Here is a 24,419-nt window from a genome sequence, read left to right as displayed (position 1 = left end):
TCCACACATGTAAATGAGTCTTCATTCAATACAATTATAGCATGGATAATAAACGATTATCTTGATACAGGAATTATAATAATAACTATATTTATTATTGCCTCTAGGGCATAATTCCAACAGTTTCCCACTTGCACTAGAGTCAATAATCTAGCCCTCACATCATCATGCGAATTACATTGTAATAAATCTAGCACCCATACAGTTCTGGTGTTGATCATGCTTTGGACGTGGAAGAGGTTTAGTCAGCGGGTCTGCTACATTCAGATCCGTGTGCACTTTGCATATATTTACGTCCTCTCCTTCGACATAGTCGCGGATGAGGTTGAAGCGTCGTTTGATGTGTCTGGACTTCTTGTGAAACCGTGGTTCCTTTGCTAAGGCAATGGCACCCGTGTTGTCACAGAACAAGGTTATTGGATTCAGTGCGCTTGGCACCACTCCAAGATCCGTCATGAACTACTTCATCCAGACACCCTCCTTAGCCGCCTCCGAGGCAGCCATGTACTCCGCTTCACATGTAGAATCTGCTACGGCGCTTTGCTTGGAACTGCACCAGCTTACCGCACCCCCATTAAGAATAAATACGTATCCGGTTTGCGACTTAGAGTCGTCCGGATCTGTGTCAAAGCTTGCATCGACGTAACCTTTTACGGCGAGCTCTTCATCACCTCCATATACGAGAAACATCTCCTTAGTTCTTTTCAGGTACTTCAGGATATTCTTGACCGCCGTCCAGTGATCCACTCGTGGATTACTCTGGAACCTACCTGCCGTACTTATGGCCAGGCTAACGTCCGGTCTAGTGCACAGCATTGCATACATGATAGAACCTATGGCTGAAGCATAGGGGACGGAGTGCATATGCTCTCTATCTTCATCAGTTGCTGGGCACTGAGTCTTACTCAATCTCGTACCTTGTAAGACTGGCAAGAACCCTTTCTTGGACTGTTCCATTTTGAACCTCTTCAAAACTTTATCAAGGTATGTGCTTTGTGAAAGTCCTATCAGGCGTTTTGATCTATCCCTATAATCTTAATGCCTAGAATGTAAGCAGCTTCTCCTAGGTCCTTCATAGAGAATCTTTTATTCAAGTAATCCTTTATGCTCTCCAAAAACTCCACGTTGTTTCCAATCAACAATATGTCATCCACATATAATATTAGAAACGCCACAGAGCTCCCACTCACTTTCTTGTAAATACAATATTCTCCAACCACTTGTATAAACCCAAATGCTTTGATCACCTCATCAAAGCGTTTGTTCCAACTCCGAGATGCTTGCACCAGTCCATAAATGGATCGCTGGAGCTTGCACACCTTGTTAGCATTCTTAGGATCGACAAAACCTTCGGGTTGCATCATATACAATTCTTCCTTAAGGAAACCGTTAAGGAACGCCGTTTTGACATCCATCTGCCAGATTTCATAATCGAAAAATGCAGCTATTGCTAACATGATTCTGACGGACTTAAGCATCGCTACGGGTGAGAATGTCTCATCATAGTCAACTCCTTGAACTTGTGAAAAACCCTTTGCCACAAGTCGAGCTTTATAAACGGTTACATTGCCGTCAGCGTCCGTCTTCCTCTTAAAGATCCATTTGTTCTGAATAGCTTTGCGGCCCTCAGGCAGTACCTCCAAAGTCCACACTTTGTTCTCATACATGGATCCTATCTCGGACTTCATGGCTTCTAGCCATTTGTTGGAATCCGGGCCCACCATTGCTTCTTCATAATTTGCAGGTTCATTGTTGTCCAACAACATGATTGATAAGACGGGATTACCGTACCACTCTGGAGCAGCACGTGGTCTCGTCGACCTGCGCGGTTCGACAGAAACTTGAACCGGAGTTTCATGATCACCATCATTAACTTCCTCCTCAGCCGGCGTCGCAACGACAGAGGTTTCCCCTTGCCCTGCGCCACCATCCAGAGGGATGAGAGATTCGACAACCTCGTCAAGTTCTATCTTCCTCCCACTCAATTCTCTCGAGAGAAACTCCTTCTCGAGAAAAGCTCCGTTTTTAGCAACAAACGCTTTGCCCTCGGATTTGAGATAGAAGGTGTACCCAACTGTCTCCTTTGGGTAACCTATGAAGACGCACTTTTCCGCTTTGGGTTCCAGCTTTTCAGGCTGAAGCTTTTTGACATAAGCATCACATCCCCAAACTTTAAGAAACGACAACTTTGGCCTTTTGCCATACCATAGTTCATATGGCGTCGTCTCAACGGATTTTGATGGTGCCCTGTTTAAAGTGAATGCAGCTGTTTCTAATGCATAACCCCAAAACGATAACGGCAAATCGGTAAGAGACATCATAGATCGCACCATCTCTAATAAAGTACGATTACGACGTTCGGACACACCATTACGCTGTGGTGTTCCAAGTGGTGTTAACTGTGAAACAATTCCACATTGTCTTAAGTGAGCACCAAACTCGAAACTCGGATATTCACCCCCACGATCAGACCGTAGGAACTTGATCTTCTTGTTACGATGATTTTCAACTTCACTCTGAAATTGCTTGAACTTTTCAAATGTTTCAGACTTGTGCTTCATCAAGTAGACATAACCATATCTACTCAAATCGTCAGTGAAGGTGAGAAAATAACGATATCCGCCGCGTGCCTCCACGCTCATCGGACCACACACATCGGTATGTATGATTTCCAACAAGTCACTTGCACGCTCCATTGTTCCGGAGAACGGAGTCTTAGTCATCTTGCCCATGAGGCATGGTTCGCACGTGTCAAGTGAATCAAAGTCAAGTGACTCCAGAAGTCCATCAGCATGGAGTTTCTTCATGCGCTTTACACCAATATGACCTAAGCGACAGTGCCACAAAAATATGGCGCTATCATTGTTAACTCTAACTCTTTTGGTCTCAATGTTATGTATGTGTGTATCGCTATCAAGATTCAATATGAACAATCCTCTGACATTGGGTGCATGACCATAAAAGATGTTACTCATAAAAATAGAACAACCATTATTCTCTGACTTAAAAGAGTAACCATCTCGCAATAAACAAGATTCAGATATAATGTTCATGCTCAACGCACACTGAATAACAATGATTTAAGTTCATAACTAATCCTGATGGTAACTGAAGTGAAACTGTGCCGACGGCGATTGCATCAACCTTGGAACCATTTCCTACGCGCATCGTCACTTCATCTTTCGCCAGCCTTCGTCTATTCCGCAGTTCCTGTTTCGAGTTGCAAATATGAGAAATAGAACCGGTATCGAATACCCAGGCACTACTACGAGAGCCGGTTAAGTACACATCAATAACTTGTATATCAAATATACATGATTTTTCTTTGGCCGCCTTCTTATCTGCCAGATGCTTGGGGCAATTGTGCTTCCAGTGACCCATATCCATGCAATAGTAACACTCTGTTTCAGGCTTAGGTCCAGCTTTGGATTTCTTCGTCGGATTGGCAACATGCTTGCCGCTCTTCTTTGAATTTCCCTTCTTGCCTTTGCCGTTTCTCTTGAAACTAGTGGTCTTATTCACCATCAACACTTGATGCTCTTTACGGAGTTCAGACTCTGCGACTTTCAGCATCGCAAACAACTCGCCGGGTGACTTGTTCATCCCTTGCATGTTGTAGTTCAACACAAAGCCTTTATAGCTTGGCGGCAGTGATTCAAGGATTCTGCCAGTGATAGCCTCTTGCGGGAGTTCAATCCCCAACTCAGCTAGACGGTTTGAGTACCCAGACATTTTGAGCACATGTTCACTGACAGACGAGTTCTCCTCCATCTTGCAAGCATAGAATTTATCGGAGGTCTCATACCTCTCGATCCGGGCGTTCTTCTGAAAGATAAACTTCAACTCCTGGAACATCTCAAATGCTCCATGACGCTGAGAGCGATGTTGAAGTCCCGGTTCTAAGCCATACAAGACTGCACATTGAACTATTGAGTAGTCCTCCTTACGTGCTAACCAAGCGTTCTTAACATCCTGATCAGCCGTAGCGGGTGGTTCATCTCCTAGCGCAGCATTAAGGACATAATCCTTCTTCCCAGCTTGTAAGATTAGCTTAAGATTACGAGCCCAGTCTACAAAGTTGCTTCCATCATCTTTCAACTTAGCTTTCTCTAGGAACGTATTAAAATTCAGGGTGACTGTCGCGTGAGCCATGATCTACAACACAAATATATTCAAAGTGGACTTAGACTATGTTCAAGATAATTAGAGTTTAACTTAATCAGGATTATACGCTAAACTCCCACTCAAAAAGTACATCTCTCTAGTCATTTGAGTGGTTCATGATCCACTTACACTAGCTCAAGTCCGATCATCACGTGAGTTGAGTATAGTTTCAGTGGTAAGCATCCCTATGCTAATCATATCATCTATATGATTCATGATCGACCTTTCGGTCTCATGTGTTCCGAGGCCATGTCTTCACATGCTAGGCTCGTCAAACTTAACCCGAGTGTTCCGCGTGCGCAACTGTTTTGCACCCGTTGTATGTGAACGTTGAGTCTATCACACCCGATCATCACGTGGTGTCTCGAAATGACGAACTGTAGCAACGGTGCACAGTCGGGGATAACACAATTTCGTCTTGAAATTTTAGTGAGAGATCACCTCATAATGCTACCGTCGTTCTAAGCAAAACAAGGTGCATAAAAGGATTGACATCACATGCAATTCATAAGTGACATGATATGGCCATCATCACGTGCTTCTTGATCTCCATCACCAAAGCACCGGCACGATCTTCTTGTCACCGGCGCCACACCATGATCTCCATCAACGTGTCGCCATCGGGGTTGTCGTGCTACTCATGCTATTACTACTAAAGCTACATCCTAGCAAAATAGTAAACGCATCTGCAAGCACAAACGTTAGTATAAAGACAACCCTATGGCTCCTGCCGGTTGCCGTACCATCGACGTGCAAGTCGATATTATCTATTACAACATGATCATCTCATACATCCAATATATCACATCACATCGTTGGCCATATCACATCACAAGCATACCCTGCAAAAACAAGTTAGACGTCCTCTAATTTTGTTGTTGCATGTTTTACGTGGTGACCATGGGTATCTAGTAGGATCGCATCTTACTTACGCAAACACCACAACGGAGATATATGAGTTGCTATTTAACCTCATCCAAGGACCTCCTCGGTCAAATCCGATTCAACTAAAGTTGGAGAAACCGACACTTGCCAGTCATCTTTGAGCAACGGGGTTACTCGTAGCGATGAAACCAGTCTCTCGTAAGCGTACGAGTAATGTCGGTCCAAGCTGCTTCAATCCAACAATACCGCGGAATCAAGAAAAGACTAAGGAGGGCAGCAAAACGCACATCACCGCCCACAAAAACTTTTGTGTTCTACTCGAGAAGACATCTACGCATGAACCTAGCTCATGATGCCACTATTGGGGAACGTCGCATGGGAAACAAAAAATTTCCTACGCGCACGAAGACCTATCACGGTGATGTCCATCTACGAGAGGGGATGAGTGATCTACGTACCCTTGTAGACCGTACAGCAAAAGCGTTAGTGAACGCGGTTGATGTAGTGGAACGTCCTCACGTCCCTCAATCCGCCCCGCGAACAGTCCCGCGATCAGTCCCACGATCTAGTACCGAACGGACGGCACCTCCGCGTTCAGCACACGTACAGCTCGACGATGATCTCGGCCTTCTTGATCCAGCAAGAGAGACGGAGAGGTAGAAGAGTTCTCCGGCAGCGTGACGGCGCTCCGGAGGTTGGTGATGACCTTGTCTCAGCAGGGCTCCGCCCGAGCTCCGCAGAAACGCGATCTAGAGGAAAAACCGTGGAGGTATGTGGTTGGGCTGCCGTGGAAAAGTCGTCTCAAATCAGCCCTAAAACCTCCGTATATATAGGTGGGAGAGAGGGGACCTTGCCTTGGGGCTCAAGGAGCCCCAAGGGGGTCGGCCGAGCCAAGGGGGGAAGGTCTCCCACCCCAAACCGAGTTGGACTTGGTTTGGTGGGTGGGAGTCCTTCCTTCCCTTCCCACCTCCTTTTTTTCTCTTTCTCTTTGATTTTTCTTTCTAATGCGCATAGGGCCCTTTTGGGCTGTCCCGCCAGCCCACTAACGGCTGGTGCGCCACCCTCAAGGCCAATGGGCTTCCCCGGGGTGGGTTCCCCCCCCGGTGAACTCCCGGAACCCATTCGTCATTCCCGGTACATTCCCGGTAACTCCGAAAACCTTCCGGTAATCAAACGAGGTCATCCTATATATCAATCTTCGTTTCCGAACCATTCCGGAAACCCTCGTGACGTCAGTGATCTCATCCGGGACTCCGAACAACATTCGGTAACCAACCATATAACTCAAATACGCATAAAACAACGTCGAACCTTAAGTGTGCAGACCCTGCGGGTTCGAGAACTATGTAGACATGACCCGAGAGACTCCTCGGTCAATATCCAATAGCGGGACCTGGATGCCCATATTGGATCCTACATATTCTACGAAGAACTTATCGTTTGAACCTCAGTGTCAAGGATTCATATAATCCCGTATGTCATTCCCTTTGTCCTTCGGTATGTTACTTGCCCGAGATTCGATCGTCAGTATCCGCATACCTATTTCAATCTCGTTTACCGACAAGTCTCTTTACTCGTTCCGTAATACAAGATCCCGCAACTTACACTAAGTCACATTGCTTGCAAGGCTTGTGTGTGATGTTGTATTACCGAGTGGGCCCCGAGATACCTCTCCGTCACACGGAGTGACAAATCCCAGTCTTGATCCATACTAATCCAACTAACACCTTCGGAGATACCTGTAGAGCATCTTTATAGTCACACAGTTACGTTGCGACGTTTGATACACACAAAGTATTTCTCCGGTGTCAGTGAGTTATATGATCTCATGGTCATAGGAACAAATACTTGACACGCAGAAAACAGTAGCAACAAAATGACACGATCAACATGCTACGTCTATTAGTTTGGGTCTAGTCCATCACGTGATTCTCCTAATGACGTGATCCAGTTATCAAGCAACAACACCTTGTTCATAATCAGAAGACACTGACTATCTTTGATCAACTGGCCAGCCAACTAGAGGCTTGCTAGGGACAGTGTTTTTGTCTATGTATCCACACATGTAAATGAGTCTTCATTCAATACAATTGTAGCATGGATAATAAACGATTATCTTGATATAGGAATTATAATAATAACTATATTTATTATTGCCTCTAGGGCATAATTCCAACATGGGGATCCCCGGATCTCGTCGAGGTCGCGGGCTATGATGGCTGGAGGTCCATTGGCACTGGTCGTTTGGGTCCTCACATGGGCGATGGATGTAGGGAGACGAAGACCCTTCTTCTTCCTTGTTGGTATGATTTGTTGCTGTTGTTCTTCTCCTTCCTCTGCGCGGATGCTAGTGGAAGATCCTGCTTTGTCCGGGCAGATGGCCCGGCCGCGGTGTTGGACCGGTCGGATGACTCGAGTTCTCTTCCTTTCGGAAGGGACACTTTTCGCGGTACTCAGAGCCAAAGATGGCGACGGCTGTTGCAGGTGTGTTCGATTGATGACCATGCCCTCTTAGCGCTGGTGTCAAAAAAGGAGGAAGAAGTGTGGCGGCAATTGTACCGTGGTCGAAGATGATGACCTCCTTGCGACTAGTTTCACATCCTTCTGCTGCAGGGGTCTTCTTTCAAGATTCAGGGATGATGACACACGGCTTGAGAGATCTTCTTGTTATGGTTGTCTTAGGTACTCTAGGTGTTTATGGTCCTCTGTGTTTGCGTTTCAGCGTGCTTGTATGGGTCAACTTCTTTGTACTGATTCGTGATATGAATGAAAAAAACTCTAAAAAAAATAAAGCAAATATTGCTTCTGCCGTACGTCATTTAAATTGCTTTTAAAGTTGGCTAAAATTACCCACCCATACCACCTATCTCTCCCTAATAATAAAGCACCGAAGGCTTTTGTCGTTCGTCGTGGCTCTTTTGCAGAAATGTCCCTGTCTTTTTAATAATTAACCCGTAATCCATCTTTTTGTCACAACCAAACCTTTTTTTTGTATTTTTTAGAAAACTCCCTGATGTTTCAGGTAATCAACCCGCCGTATTTAAGGCAGTCGAAATGTTTTTTTTGTTTAACAAAAAAAACTGACTTTTCAATTAATCAATCCACATTTTATCTAAAACAAAATTATCCATATCTTTTAGACCGTAACTCCGATTTAACATGTTATATATGAAATTTGATTAAAAAATGTGCAGAATCTAAATAAGATGTTATTTTTAGTTGTTGAATACTTGTTAAATATTATTTTTGGTGCAAACTTAATCTGTAGTGCACGGTCCTTTTTTCTCTCTCTTTTCGGCGATGATACGAATTGCAATAAACATCTATTAAATTAAAACCAAATTGAGAGGAAAGAAAACATCATTAACCACACATGCACTTATTTGGAAAACCTCGTGGGAAAAAACAACATATTTAACATCTTATTCCAAGTGACTGTACATTCAAACGCGTTTTCATTGTGTGAGCACTAAGACCAACGTCGGTAACACAAATGTGATGACATATGAAAATATATTGCGTTCAGAGTGTGTGTTATTTTTCTCTTCTGTTGCAATGCACGGACTCTTTTGCTAGTAAGTCATAGAAACGTTTCAAACAGGAAAATCTCCGGACTGGGCCGATCCATGTAGGCGCCTCCTATATTACGCTCTAGGCATTGGAAAAACATGCAGCGCACCTGTTTCGGCCGGCCCATGCGTGGGCGCCTTTTTTTTAGTTTAGTTTTTAATTTTTCTTTTCAGTTCCATTTTGTTTTCTACTTTAAATAATTTAGAACTTAAAATAACTTTTCTAAATTTCAAGAAACTGAGCATTTCGAAATAAAATATTCAAAAAAACATTTTTTTTGAGAAATCAAAAACTACTCATGAGTTTTGAAAAATGTTTGCATATACAAAAAAATGTTTAAATTTTGAGAAAATGTCCATAAAATATAAAAGTCAATGATTCTAAACAAAAGTCCGTGTAAAAATCTTAAAAACAGTTCGTGCCTCTGTTTTTAGTCTCGTTTTTTTTTTCCGTTCCATTTTTTAATTTAAAAAATTTAGAACTTTGAAAAACTTTTGCAATTTATAAAACTTAAAATTTTGAAATAAAAGTTTGTAGAAAACATAAAATGTTTGTGAATTCAAAAAATGCTCGGGGTTTTTGTAAAAATATTCGCATATTTAGAAAAATGTTCATAATTTTGAGAACAATGTTGGTGAAAACAATAAAATTCCATTATTTTGAAAAAAAAATGTGTATTTTTTTTAGTGTAATTGAAAAGAATGTTTGCTAATTTAAAAAATGTTCATGCATTCAAAGAAATGTCCTCAAATTTTAAAGACATAATATGATCAGCACCTTTGGAGATTATAATTATTTTTCTCCCGTTGCAACGCACGAGCCCTTTTGCTATAATGATCTATAAGGGAGAAAGTTGCATTAGAAGGCAACTGCAACACAAAAACATGTGAATCCCGGTCCATTGGATTACATGCACACACACATCCTCTATATACCTCAACGCAAAAAGACGAAGCAGTCAGGACAAGGAAGGAACCGAGGAGACTTGTTTCCATATCGTTTGGGCTTCCAAATCACCATTGCTTTTACACCTAAACCTAAACCTTGGGTCTATAAATACATATCGCCCATAGAATCAAACTCTCCCGTCACCTGTCGTTGAAGTGTCGGTCCTAGTTGAGGGGACATACAACAACACCAACAAAGAAGATAAAAACATCACTTTTTCATTGTAACCATGAGCATGCAGACACTATTACAATTTGTACCACCATGCTCACGGAGGCTCTCGGACCCCCCTCAACCTGTTTGCTCCCTTTGATTCTATAGTATGCCAACGTCACCCCAATCCTTAGGTATGTAGATAAAATAAGATACGAATATAGGTAAAAAAGTAAAACATGATTAACTTTCAGTATCGTCCTCAACAAGTCGAAGAACTAGCTGGTAAACAAAACATCAAGTCTAACCACCCGTCATCATACACAAGTTCAAATCAGGTAGAACAAGACTCAATCGCGACAATAGGAGCACTCTTGCAATGGCGGGTCAAATGCTTCATCCATCGTCGTAGCTCCGACACTCCAGATAATGGTCTAGAATGGGGGAAGTTGCAATAGAAGGCAACCACACCACTAAAAACACATGAATTTTCGTTAATCAAACCATATGAATACACCATCTATACACATCAACACTAAAGAAGATGCAAATAGTATGAGGGAGGAGTTGGAGGGACTCATTTGGATGTCCGCACCTCGAAAACACAGTTACGTTTGAACCAATCTCCAAACCTTTTGATCCGAGTACACGTCATGTGCAGAATCAATCCTTCCTGCCACCTAACACTTGAGCGGCAATCCAAGGTGAGTGGACACAAAAGAACATCGATGAATAAGTATGTGTGAGAATTAACCAAAGGAAGCACATGATTGCAAGAAAATCTACTACATCTTCACTCTATTTTGGGGTTGATAGGGGGGGGGGAACGACGAAGGAAGAAATGCACAGTAAGTTTCTAATGTGATGGGGGTGGGGGTAAGAGTGAATATATCACCAAGTAGTGGTGTGAGAAAGTACCCCGGCAGTTTGGTAGATTAACACTTTATATATTGCGTTTTTAACTAGAAATTATATTTTTTTTGTGGTATACCACACCCACATATTTTTTATGCTACTCCCTGTCTCCATGCATTCCAAACTGTTGCAATTTCTAGTTTTGTTTTAAGGCAAACTTATGTAAATTCGACCAAAATTGTAGAAAAATGTGGCAAGTTTACAATATAAAATATATATAGTATGGAAATATATGTTATAAAAAATATAATATAACTATTTTGTGTTGCATATGTCGATATATTTTCGAGAGACTTGATTTTCAACTTAAAGAAATAGCTAGAACTTCAAATAATTTAAACCAAGTCAGTGTTTTTCATTTGTTTTTACAACGAGGGATTATTTTTTCTGTTCAATCCACTTTCCTATTTTCTTTTACAGTGTTTTTTTAAGGGTTTTAGGGCGTTGCTCTGTAGGAGTTACCTCTTTTTCTTTTTTGAGAAACCTCTGCAGGAGTCACCTGGGCCTTTATAATGGAGGAAGCAAATTCCCTGATTCGTGAGATAGTGAAAGCCCATCCCTAAAAAAAAAAGTAAAATAGTGAAGCCCTAACACGCACGAAGAACGATACTGGGCTCCGGAGAGGCCAACTCGGCCCACACAGGAAGCGAATAACTCCCTAGGGTTTCACAAGATATATACCTGCTCGGGCGCCTACCCCTCCCCTCTCTTCTACCTCCGCTTTCCTCCCTCCCGCTCCGCCGCCGCCGCCGCCGCCACCTCCTGCGCAGGCAGCCCACCGCGGAGCGAGGTCGAATCAGCCATGGCAGACGCCAAGGCCACGACGGCGGTCACCCTCCGCACCCGCAAGTTCATGACCAACCGCCTGCTCGCCCGCAAGCAGTTCGTGCTCGAGGTCATCCACCCCGGCCGCGCCAACGTCTCCAAGGTCGGAGATCTCGTCCCCATCCCCTCGTCCCTTAGCTCTGTTACATTTTGTCGGCGATTCTGAAGCGTTCGTGTGCTTGTGCGCAGGCGGAGCTCAAGGATAGGCTGTCCAAGGTGTACGAGGTCAAGGACCCCAACTGCATCTTCGTCTTCAAGTTCCGCACCCACTTCGGAGGCGGCAAGTCCTCCGGATTCGGTCTCATCTACGACAACCTCGAAGCCGCCAAGAAGTTCGAGCCCAAGTACCGCCTCATCAGGGTATGGATCTTTCGCCCTTGTTTCTTCTTTTCCCTGTCTCGTCTAGACGTGCGCCAGTATTTGGTTACGCGGTGCTCACCCATGGGTTGAGATGTACTAGTAATTTGTATTGATCTAGCCATCGCTTCTTAGTCTAGGTGAATTTTCATGCTGCTTACGTAGTCTGCTCTCGTCTAGATGTGCGCTAGTATTTGGTTCCGCTGTGCTCACCAATGGGTTGAGATGTAGTAATTTGTGTTGATCTAGCCATGGCTTCTTAGTCTAGGGGAGATTTCATGCTGCTCACGTAGTCTGCTGCGTTCGATTTGAGTTAGATAACTAGGTCTGCTCTCATTTTATGTTTCGGAAGTAAGCTGATTTGCTTAAGTTGGTTGCTTGCTAGGTTAAGTCAGTCAGCAGTAGAAAATTGGATTTTGGAATAACTAATTCTTTGTGGCTTTCAACCTCTTTGGTTGGTTGTTTCAATCAGGTTTAGTTTACCCTGCCTCTACTTAAAAAAAGCGTTTGGTATATGCCGCAAACCCACCTCATACCTTGAATCAAATAGGTTGGTTTAGGATGGCACTATGATTGTAATACCGTCAGTTGCAAAGTTGTTTTGAGACAGTTTCTGAACCAAAAGGTTTATAGGGTAGATGCATTAACATGCCTATCAGTTATGGTGGTGAATTCAGAAATGAGCTGAGACCATACATGCCTGGTTTAACCAAAGGTTTGTCTCTGGACATTCCTCTTTGTGGTTACCATAATGGTGCTGCAGACGAGCTTACTCTGAGACTGAACAAGTTAGTTGATTGCCTTGTTAGCAGCGAGTCTTCTGAGTTGTTAATATTAATCCCCAAATGTATTGATAGATAATACTTGTTAAAGATAGTTCAAGTAACCTGTATTAATACATGGTACAACTAATTCCCATACATTTTCTACTTTGTGTAATCCAGTCGTGTTTGTATATGCCTTTCCTATTAAGTGTGGTAGGTTGGTACCTTTTTGTTTTGCTTATGTGCACTACGTGCTTGCATCTTCTGTGTCAGTGTTACACTCAGTTATAGTCTGCTACAATTGGACTTTCAGCACAGCTTGTTATCATTCTTGTTTCTTTTTAGTTGTGCTTGTTGTCCAGCTTACTCTGTTACTTTGCCCACTGCTTTCATAATAGATTCTTGCTTGCCACTGTATAGTGGTGCACAAGCTGGCTGTATTTACAATGTTGTGATTGCGTGATTATTTTCATGCATCTTTCATGGCCGTATTTCCATAGTAGGTGCAACATGCATATTTCCATAGTATGTGCAACATGGCCGTATATATGGTTGCATGTCCTCTTATTATGTGTCTGGAGAGGCTAATATCTTTGCATTCTTGTCAGAACGGTCTTGCTACCAAGGTAGAGAAGTCACGCAAGCAGATCAAGGAAAGGAAGAACAGAACAAAGAAGATCCGTGGTGTGAAGAAGGTCAGTTTGGACACAGCAATTTTCACATCGATCTTAAGTTGCACTTGAATATGCTCTGCTTGTTGATCCTGTGATTCATTCTATTTTCTCTGGGTCGTTTTGCAGACCAAGGCCGGAGATGCCAAGAAGAAATAAGCACATTTCTGTCTTCATCCTTTCACCATCAGCCTTTGCTTGGTTTAGCACCGTATCCCTGTGCCAATGTTGCTGAGTGCTTAATTATGACTAGAAAAGACTTTGCCATTTATGTCATCTCCTGGTATGTTAAAAGGCATTTTGTAGTATCTTATGCTAAGATTTTGAGGAAGTTGGTCGGACTATCATATTATACCTGTTGTCGTTGCTCTTGATTTTGGCCATTGAGTAGTCAAATTGCATTGTGTGGTTTATTCTCCTCTCAAATGTTTCCATGTTGGTGTGAATCTCAAAAGGAAATCGGCGCTAGGGCTGTTAATAACGGAATGATGTCTTGGAAGCGACTTCAAGTTCCGGTCTTGAAATCCCTACTAAGAAAAGGGTGGCTGTAAAATAGTATTACAACTGACCCAAAACTGTGGCTCAACCGGTACAAGAAATCATTCGGTTATTAAGATTTTATGATACAGTAAAACTCTTGTACACAGGGACTATAGTTTTAGCGGTTTGGAATGACCACACAATTTTTGTCAACTCGAGTGACGTTTTTGCGGGGATGTGGTCTGTGGCTGGCGACTTTAACCTTTTTCTTAATCAGGAAGACATAGCATCTAAGCTATTAGGGGGCATCTTCAACGCTGACACGTAAGTACACCGCATCAGTCCGTGTACAGGGGTCAGGCTGTGACTAAAGTAAAATCTGTCCGCAAGAAAGAGTGCCCTGGATTACATCATCGTTTGATCACAATAAAAAATGGGCAAGAATGCTTAGTGTTTACATGCCTGATCGTGAAATAGTGAAATAATACCAGTCCGACAATTTGTGCTAGAAATTGGATTTTCTGTATTGCCGGGCCCGTAATCCGAGCCTTCATGCCGAACTTGTTGTCGCCGCCATCTTTGCTTACGCCCCTTTTTTTCAACTGGGCAACATCTTAAAACAGACGCGCCCGCCTTCTCCAACTTGGCATCATCTTAAAACTTTTCCATGTCGCTCGCACGGGTAATGCAACATTTTTGCAAATCTGTTTCACTTGTCAGTGGATGCAACATTTGTACCGTGTAAATTTGCCGCAATTACTGTTTAATTTTGCTGCTACCGTTTTTTATTTGTTACATCTGTCTACTAAAAAAGCTGCATTCATGGTTGGTTGCAACTCGAGTTCGTTGGATTTTTGTTATAACCGGCGTTTTGACTTTTGCTACAACCGTGTTAATTTTTGCTACAACCGGCATCATGTTTTGCTGCAACCGTTCACTAAAAAAGTTGCATACACGTTCACGTATATTTTTTGCTACAACCGGCGTTTGACTTTTGCTACCACACACCATCAACTTCGTTTTTTTGCTACGATCACGTAGATATTATTCTTTACAATTTTTTTGTTGTTGTAACTGTTGACGAAAATTGCTGCATCGTGTTGAAATTTTGTTGCATCGGGAAAAAATGTTGCATGGAGATCTAACGATGCGGACGCGCGGTGGTTGGTGGATCGTGCGGCCCGCGCGCGACTTTCGGCCGGCGCACCGTCGCAGAGCACTCCCCATTTTAAAACAGACGCTTGCACGATCATGTGAGGGTCTTCATCTAAATCTTTCGTCTTCAAGGTGAGCATTTTGAGATCATATGAGGGCATCTGAGGGACTTCATCTAAATCTTTTGTTTTCGAGGTCAGCATCTTTGAGTCCTTAGAAGCGGTTGCGATCTTCACCTTATCTTTAAGCATGGTTTTCTTGTCTTGGAGCTTGAGCTTCTTCTCGGATGCTGCCGTAAATATGTTAAAACCTCTCGACGTTGTATGCCACCTAGATGTCCTAAACGTTGCACCTCCTTGTTTTGCCCTTTCGCTCCACTTCTTTCCTTGGAATCCCCTTCCAACCTTCTTTGCCGGTTCTTTTGGTGGGTCGGTTGGATCACCGGTTACCATGGGCGATGGTCTTGGCAATGTTCATCCTGGGTTGTCCATTTAACTTAAACCAACAATGCATGATGGTGTACTTTTTCTTCTCCAACTTCAAGAACCCACTACATGCATGAGAAGGTTACAAAATAAAACATTATCAACAATGCATATCCGCCTACAAAATATGAACACAACAATGCATATCCAGCTACAAATGATGTACACATATTAACAACTTAATTGCTCGGTGATTTATACACCACTTGGCCATCGTGTGATGAGTTGCCTCAAGTACTCGCAATACTTGGACACGGCCTCTTTGATGGTTTACCATCGATGTGCGAGGGAGGGATTTTGATTCATGGTTCCGGATGACCGTGTCAGAGTATGGCTCAAAATGCTTGTGTTTATGGAACAAAGTGTGAATGTTGGCCCAAAAAGTTGTATCATTTTGCTCCCTGCCATGGATCGGATCGAGACTAGTTGCCAACCATGCATCGCACAATAGCTCGTCCTATCGCATATTGAAGCTTTCTCCTCTATCCCTCTTCTTCGGATCAACAACATATACCTCGTGTGGTGGCTGATGTGTGTACCTGGCCGGCTGGGAGTACGAGGCAGCCTGGGTGGGCTCTAAGTCATCCACCAGCCCGTCCTCGTAGCAACCTCCTTCTCCATCTCCCTCGTGGATGATATCAAACATCTACCTTTTCATGGCGTCGTTCACCATCTTGCCACTTTAGGCATACCAGCGAACAGCGTGCGGGCACCGAACCACTCCTTGCTCGACACCGGTTCTTTTGGTGGGTCGGTTGGGTCACCGGGTACCATGGGCGATGGTCTTGGCAATGTATATGTTCCTCTTGGGTTGTCCATTTAACTAAACCAACAATGCATGATGGTGAACTTTTTCTTCTCCAACTTCAAGAACCCACTACATGCATGAGAAGGCTACAAAATAAAGCATTATCAACAATGCATATTTGCCTACAAAACAATGCATATCCGGCTACAAAATATGGACACAACAATGCATATCCAGCTACAAATGATGTACACATATTAACAACTTACTTGCTCAATGATTTGCACACCACATGCCAACCGTGCGATGAGTTGCCTCAAGTGCTCGCAATACTTGGACACGGCCTCTTCGATGGTTTACCATCGATGTGTGACAGATTTTGATTCATGGTTCCGGATGACCACGTCGGAGCATGGCTCAAAATGCTTGTGTTTATGGAACCAAGTGTGAATATTGGCCCAAAAAGTTGTGTCATTTTGCTCCCTGCCATGGGTCGGATCGAGTATAGTTGCCAACCATGCATCGCACAATAGCTCGTCCTCTCGCATATTGAAGCTTTCTCCTCTACCCTCTTCTTTGGATCAACAACATATACCTCGTGTGGTGGCTAATGTGTGTACCTGGCCGGCTAGGAGTACAAGCCGGCCTGGGTGGGCTCTAAGTCATCCACCTGCCCGTCCTCGTAGCAACCTCCTTCTCCATCTCCCTCGTGGATGATATCAAACATCTACCTTCCCGTGACGTCGTTCACCATCTCGCCCACTTTAGGCATACCAGCGAACAGCGTGCGGGCACTGAACCACTCCTTGCTCGGCACCAGCGTCCGGACAAGTGCAGAGATGAACACTTCAAAAAAGCAACAACATTGACGTTGACGGTGTAGGGAACTTATATGTCCACGGGTGCCAGGTACTGCCTACTCAACTGCTTCGCCACGTAGTAGTACAAAGCTTTGTAATGTTCTCGCCACTACGACCTCTTCATTGTCGGCAAGGGCGGCATGGCATGACCTCCACCACCCTCCCTCGACCAGCACGCCCACCGCCATGTCCGACACCACCATGCCTTACGTCGGCCTTCTCCTTCTTGAGCGTTTCCACCTTTTGCGACCTTAGCTTTGACACGATGATTTTACCGTGTCGTTGAGTTGATTTTGTGGGCGAGCATGGTGCTCAGATCCTCCATCACCTTTGTCTCTGGCCTCCTAAGACTTCATGCGTTTGCCGCGGGAGGGAATAAGAGAGTTGGCGGAAAAGGGTGGGAATTGCGTGGAGCGTGGCAGGAAGAAAGAAGAGCGTGGGGGATTTGGCCGCGAAAACAGTGCGTCCAACTATAAATGTGTGGGGTATGCCACAATGTTGGGTGGGATGGGGTGTGATAGTCCTACGTGGCTCGTGTACAGACTCCCACAAAGCTCTCTAGGTTTGGTTCCGATTTGTAGAAAAATTATGGTCCGGACTACGATGCAGACCAATGGGGGTCGAAGTTGGATGGCTTGCGGGGTTCACACAAGTGCGTCCTGATATCTCTCACATTCATTTCTTACAACAAAAAAGAGTTTGTCTTATTGAAGGGCGGTTGGTCATGAGCCCATCCTCGACTCTAGTTGAAGAAGTTGGAATTCATGTAGATTGGCATGTCTCGCACGGACTCATGAATATGGATGGTTTGAGGGTTGATGTTGGAGATGCCCTTAATAAATGCATTATTGCTCTCTTTAGGCAGACCCCTATAATTTGGAGCTCAAAGAAGTTCATCTCAACGACAACGATACACCTGGTCGAACGCACAATAGCATGCGATGCTTGAGAAGATTGATCATGTTTTCACAATGGTATCTTAGGAGGACCTCTACTCCTCGTGCTTTCTATCGTCCCTAGGATCCGCAGTCTTGGCCTACTCCCGTGGCGGGAATCCGATGCTCCAGGTCCACCGGAAATGACCTCTCTACTCTCGACCTGTTGAGCTCCTCCTTTGAGATGGTCGAAGGAAACCATAAAAACCTACTTTTCGAAGATCTCTTCCTTCTCTTCGAGATCGAACATCAATTGCAACGATTCGATAGACAACTTATTGGGATAGATGTAGATAAACAACGCCCCCTAGAAACGTATATGAGGTTTTCTCCTCATACGGCTCGAGAAAATGATTCGAATTTCTCTCGATAATAATAGAAATTAGACTATGACGTACATTAATTTCCTTACAGAAAAAACAAATTTCATTTATACTCATGACTCAAGTTGGCTAATTCTGCCTGAGAAACTTCGAAGGGAAAATCCTTCAATTTTTTTTTGCCGATGGTCTCATTGTCCACCTTCGTTTTCGGCTCCTCGGTGGCGACGACCCTCTTATGTTTTCAGTTATCGGTGCCGGACGCGTGAGTGGAGCCTTGCCCACGACCTCGGGCTGCGCGGTCGTCATCTTCTTGGACTCACAAGAGGAGTCCAATGGCGCAAGGACCATGTATGTAACTATGGCGGAAGCGGAGGTTGGATAGTGAAGCGAGAATCACAATGAAGCACAAGGCAGAAATTGCTCTTCTCCCCCTTATATGGGCGACTCGGTAAAAGCCAAGAGGTTGGTCTCGCAAAGCATACCATCTCGCGAGATGTGGGCATGAGATTTGAGACGTTCCCATCAACCGCTGTCATGATTCATTGCAGTTGCGGTGCAGCACCGGTGGCACGCCGTAGCTTCATCGCATCATCGATAGACGTCCTTGACGATCTGCATTGCAACTTCCCCGGAGTGCTGCGTGGCTCGGTGGTGCTTCCACGGGTGGCAGCATCAATGAGATAGACAACTCCCTACTCCGGCATCCATGCTCTCAACTCCACTACTGTGGGCTCGCACCATGCCTCCGCTCACAACAAGTCGTTAAGGCAAGAAGGAGGGATCATTAGGCGAGATGGAAGGGGATAGGTTGGATTTTTGGAGATGCCTATATATACCCCTCCACAAACCTCTCTTCGTAGAGGAAGCACTCAGAACGAACCAACACTTTCCCCATCCATTTTTTTGAGAGCCACCTACTCATGTGTTGAGACCAGGACATTCCATTCCTACCATATGAATCTTTATTTCTAGACTCCTCAAGTTGCTTTCCACCCAATCAATCTCTTCTACCCAAGCCAAATCTGTGAGAGAGTGATTGAGTGTTGAGGAGACTATCTTTTGAAGCACAAGAGCAAGGAGTTCATCATACTACCACATATATTACCTTTTGGAGAGTGGTGTCGCCTGGATTGGTTAGGTGTTGCTTGGGAGCCTCCGACTTCATGTGGAGTTGAACCAAGAAGTTTGTAATGTCAAGGAGATTGCCTACTTCGTGAAGATCTACCCGCAAGTGAGGCTAGTACTTCATGGATGTAAGCCATGGTGGAAAAGACAAGGTTGCTTGTTCGTGGACCCTTTGTGGGTTGAGACCTCCACGGACTCTCGCAACCGTTACCCTTCGTGGGTTGAAGTCTCCATCAACATGGACATACGATAGCACCACCTATCGTAACCACGCCAGAAATCACCATGCCATCTTTGTGTTTGATCTTCCCAAACTCCACTCCTTACTTTCATGTGCATGTCTTTACTTTCCGTTCTTATACTCATAGAATTGCACGTGTAGGGTGTGCTTGTCATGATATAAATGCTAAAATCTGCCAAACATTAAAATTGGGAAAAGGTTAGGTTTTAATTTTTGTCAAGTAATCTATTCACCCCCTCCAAACACCCCTTCTATTGATCCCACAAATGCAACAATCACTATGGCCTTTGCACGGTCGGTGAGGGTGGCATGGCATGACCTCCACCACCTTCCCTCGACTAGCACGCCCACCGCAACATCCGATACCACCACGCCTTGCGCCGACCTTCTCCATCTTGAGCGTTTCCACCTTTATAGCCTTAGCCTTGACGCGACGATTTTACCGTGTCATCGAGTTGATTTTGTGGGCGAGTGTTATCCTCAGATCGTCCACCACCTTTGTCTCTGGCATGGCCTCCTACGACTCCATGCGTCTGCGGCGGGAGGGAAGAAGAGAGTTGTCAGAAAAGGACGGGAATTGGGTGGAGAGCAGCGGGAAGAAAGAAGAAAGTGGGGGATTTGGTCACAAAAACAGTGCGACGAGCTATAAATGCATGGGCTATGCCACAATTTTGGGTGGGATGGGGAGTGTGAGTCCTACACGGCTCGTGTACGCACTCCCACAAAGACCTCTAGGTTTGGTTCCGATTTGCAGAAAAATTATGGTTTAGACTGCGATGCTGACCGATGGGGGTCAACGTTTGATGGCTTGCGGGGTCCAGACACATGCGACATATCCGGACACACGTACTCGTGCTTACTATCAGCCCTGGGATCCACAATCTCGACCCATTGCCTTGGCGGGCATTTGGTGCTCCAGGTCCACCGGAAATGACCTCTCTACTCTCAACCTATTGAGCTCCTCCTTCGAGACGGTCGAAGGAAACCACTTGCTGGTGGTCTCATTGTCCACCTTCGTCTTTGGCTCCTCGGTGGCGACGACCCTCTAATGTTTTCAGTCAGCGGCGGCGGACGCCTGAGTGAAGTCTGTGGAAAATATAGAGTCACATCAAATAGATCTCCAAGAGACCATTGTATTGAGAAGCAAAATGAGAGAGAAAACCATCTAGCTACTTCCTACGGACCCGTAGGTATGCTATGAACTACTCACGCATCATTAGAGGAGCACCAATGAGGATGGTGAACCCCTTCATGATCGTGTTCCTCTCCGGAACGAGATCTAGATTGGATTTCGTGGCTTCTAGAACTTGCGGCGGTTGAAACGATTTTTCATCGACTCCTCTAGGGTTTTTGGAATATTGGGGTATTTATAGAGCTCACACGCGATGGATGAGGTGCCCGAGGCCCCCACAAGCCACCAGGCCGCGCCAGGGGCCCTGGGCGTGCCCTGGTGCCTAGTGGGTCGTCTGGGTCTCCTCTGGTGATCATCCTTGGTCCTCAAGTTTCCTTCTGGTCCAAAACAATATCTCCAAAAAGTTTCGTGGCATTCAGACTTCATCTGGTATTGATTTTCCGTGAAGGAAAAAAACAACAACTAGCACTGGGCACTATGTTAATAGGTTAGTCCCAAAAAATTATATAAAGTTGCTATAAAATGATCACAAAACATCCAAGAATGATAATATAAAAACATGGAACAATAAAAAATTATAGATATGTTGGAGACGTACCATCATCCCCAAGCTTAATTCCTTCTCGTCCCCGAGTAGGTAAATGATAAAAACAGAATTTTGATGTGGGATGCTACCTAACATGTTCATCACATTCTTTTCTTTTTATCATGGATATATGGACTTGTAGATGATTCAAAGCAATAGTCTGTAATTTGACATAAAAACTTCATTACTCAAGCATATTAACAAGCAACCAAGTCTTTCAAAATATCAACGCTAAAGAACGCTATCCCTAGCCCATCGTGCTCCATCATTGATCCATTCATGCAATACATCCAAATATTAGCTACATCCAATGCTCAAGTATGATAATAGTGTTCATTAGTTGGTGCTTTATAAGAGAAGATGGAGACTCAAATTCAAAATAAAAATTGCATAAAGTAAGTAGATAGGTCCTTCACAGAGGGAAGGAGAGATTTGTAGAGGTGCGAGAGCTCAAAATGAAAAATTAAGAGTTAATTTTTTTGGGTGGTATGCTTTTCCTGTCAACGAAAATGAATAAGAGTTTCTAATATCTCCCATGCTAAACAAATCATAGGCGGTTCCCAGACTAAAAATAAAGTTTATTCCCTTTTCCACCATTCTTTCACATTCCATGGCTAGCCGCATCCACGACTACCGTCCATACCAACACTTTCTAAGAAAATTATTATTTGACAACATAAAATAATTTTTCTTTGCATTTTGGGGCTGGGCATCCCTATTACTGCCATACTCTCGTGCAATGACAAGTGAATAAACAATCATCTTGATAAAAACATATTTAAGATGGAAGATACGGGCCACCCCTCGCCGCTTCATGAGCGGTACGGGCACACAAAACAAAAGTTTATTTTGAGCATTAGAGTTGGCACTTGCAAATTTACTTAGAACGTCGTTGAAATATCGCATATAGGTAGGGATGGTGGACTCATTTGGCACAACTTTAGGTTTATGATTTGGATGCACAAGCAGTATTCCCGCTTAGTACAAAGTGAAGGCTAGCAAATAGATTGAGAAGCGCCTAACCAAGGAACGAAAACCATCATAAGCGAACATTAAACATAACTAACACTGAATAATGCAGCACAAGTAGGATGTAATTTCATAGCATAATTATTGACTTCATGTGAATGCATAGGGAATCATAAATCTTAACACCAATACTCATACTAAAGCATAATTACTCATAACCATAACTCACATATCTCTATCTTCTTATCGGAGAACTATTGCAAAGAATCAAGTTTAACATCCAATGATCTTCATGGAAGTTTTTATTATATGCTTCCTGGATATCTATCATTTTGGGACCAATTTCATTTAAAGTAAATTGCCATTGCAAAAAATAAGCTCTCAAAGAAATATAAGTGAAGAACGAGAGCACACGTTTCTTTAAAACTTTCAACTCTCAAAATAATATAAGTGAAGCATGAGAGGATTTCTCCAAAATTTCTACTTACTCCCAAAATAATCTAGTGAAGCATGAGAGGATTTCTCCAAAATTTCTACTTACTCCCAAAATAATATAAGTGAAGCATGAGAGCAAATTTCTTCAAAATAACAGTACTACCGTGCTAAAAAAGATATAAGTGGAGCGCTAGAGCAATTCCATGGCTCAAAAAAATTTAAGTGAAGCATAAAGAGCGATTATAACAAATCATAGCACAATTTGGCTCTCTCAAATGGGTGTGTCTAGGAAGGTTTATTATGAAAAACTAACCATCAAAGCAAGAAAATACTCATATAATACAATACACTCCAAGCAGAACTCATGATATGTGATGAATAAAAATATAGCCCCAAGTAAAATTACCGATGGTTGTTAGAAGAAAGAGGGAATGCCTTCCGGGACATCCCCAAGCTTGGTTGCTTGGTACTCTTTTGGATATTAACTCTGGGTGCCATGGGGTATACCCAAGGTTAGGCTTTTAAAACTCGTTATTCCTTCATCCATCGTGATCTCACACAAAATTTGAAAACTTCAATCACACAAAACTCAACAAAACTTTCGTGAGATATGTTAATATGAGAAACCAAACTTTCCTTTAGGTACCGTTGAAAACCTATTCCAATTTTGTTTTTTTGCATTATAACTACTATATTCTAACTTTACCGTGGCTTATACATGTTGGAATTATGCCCTAGAGGCAATAATAAAAGTATAGTTATTATTATAATTCCTGTATCAAGATGATAGTTTATTATCCATGCTATAATTGTATTGAATGAAGACTCTTTTACATGTGTGGATACATAGACAAAACACCGTCCCTAGCATGCCTCTAGTTGGCTAGCCAGTTGATCAATGATAGTCAGTGTCTTCTGATTATGAACAAGGTGTTGTTGCTTGATAACTGGATCACGTCATTGGGAGAATCACGTGATGGACTAGACCCAAACTAATAGACGTAGCATGTTGATCGTGTCATTTTGTTGCTACTGTTTTCTGCGTGTCAAGTATTTATTCCTATGACCATGAGATCATATAACTCACTGACACCGGAGGAATGCTTTATGTGTATCAAACGTCGCAACGTAACTGGGTGACTATAAAGATGCTCTACAGGTATCTCCGAAGGTGTTAGTTGAGTTAGTATGGATCAAGACTGGGATTTGTCACTCCGTGTGACGGAGAGGTATCTCGGGGCCCACTCGGTAATACAACATCACACACAAGCCTTGCAAGCAATGTAACTTAGTGTAAGTTGCGGGATCTTGTATTACGGAACGAGTAAAGAGACTTGCCGGTAAACGAGATTGAAATAGGTATGCGGATACTGACGATCGAATCTCGGGCAAGTAACATACCGAAGGACAAAGGGAATGACATACGGGATTATACGAATCCTTGGCACTGAGGTTCAAACGATAAGATCTTCGTAGAATATGTAGGATCCAATATGGGCATCCAGGTCCCGCTGTTGGATATTGACCGAGGAGTCTCTCGGGTCATGTCTACATAGTTCTCGAACCCGCAGGGTCTGCACACTTAAGGTTCGACGTTGTTTTATGCGTATTTGAGTTATATGGTTGGTTACCGAATGTTGTTCGGAGTCCCGGATAAGATCACGGACGTCACGAGGGTTTCCGGAATGGTCCG

At 43.6% G+C, this 24,419-nt stretch overlaps 1 protein-coding gene across 1 annotated transcript; it reads left to right on the top strand.

The window, feature by feature from the left end:
* The first annotated feature begins 11,347 nt into the window (after window positions 1-11,347).
* Window positions 11,348-13,665, top strand: LOC123407800 (40S ribosomal protein S24-1). Its single transcript, XM_045101024.1, has 4 exons — window positions 11,348-11,563; window positions 11,650-11,820; window positions 13,190-13,276; window positions 13,382-13,665. The coding sequence occupies exons 1-4, from the start codon at window positions 11,438-11,440 to the stop codon at window positions 13,409-13,411; spliced, it is 414 nt and encodes a 137-aa protein (XP_044956959.1). The 5' UTR covers window positions 11,348-11,437; the 3' UTR covers window positions 13,412-13,665.
* Window positions 13,666-24,419: the final 10,754 nt, after the last annotated feature.

The sequence above is a fragment of the Hordeum vulgare genome, chromosome 7H (genome assembly GCF_904849725.1).
Source record: "Hordeum vulgare subsp. vulgare chromosome 7H, MorexV3_pseudomolecules_assembly, whole genome shotgun sequence".
Taxonomy (NCBI): Eukaryota; Viridiplantae; Streptophyta; class Magnoliopsida; order Poales; family Poaceae; genus Hordeum; species Hordeum vulgare.
This window is presented reverse-complemented; position numbering and strand designations above follow the sequence as displayed.

Bases quoted from the DNA above. Each gene is read 5' to 3' on its own strand.
- LOC123407800 (XM_045101024.1), top strand. From the start codon at position 11,438: ATGGCAGACGCCAAGGCCACGACGGCGGTCACCCTCCGCACCCGCAAG. The intron at 11,564-11,649 runs GTCGGAGATCTC...GCTTGTGCGCAG, and splicing joins GCCGCGCCAACGTCTCCAAG to GCGGAGCTCAAGGATAGGCT. The intron at 11,821-13,189 runs GTATGGATCTTT...CATTCTTGTCAG, and splicing joins CCAAGTACCGCCTCATCAGG to AACGGTCTTGCTACCAAGGT.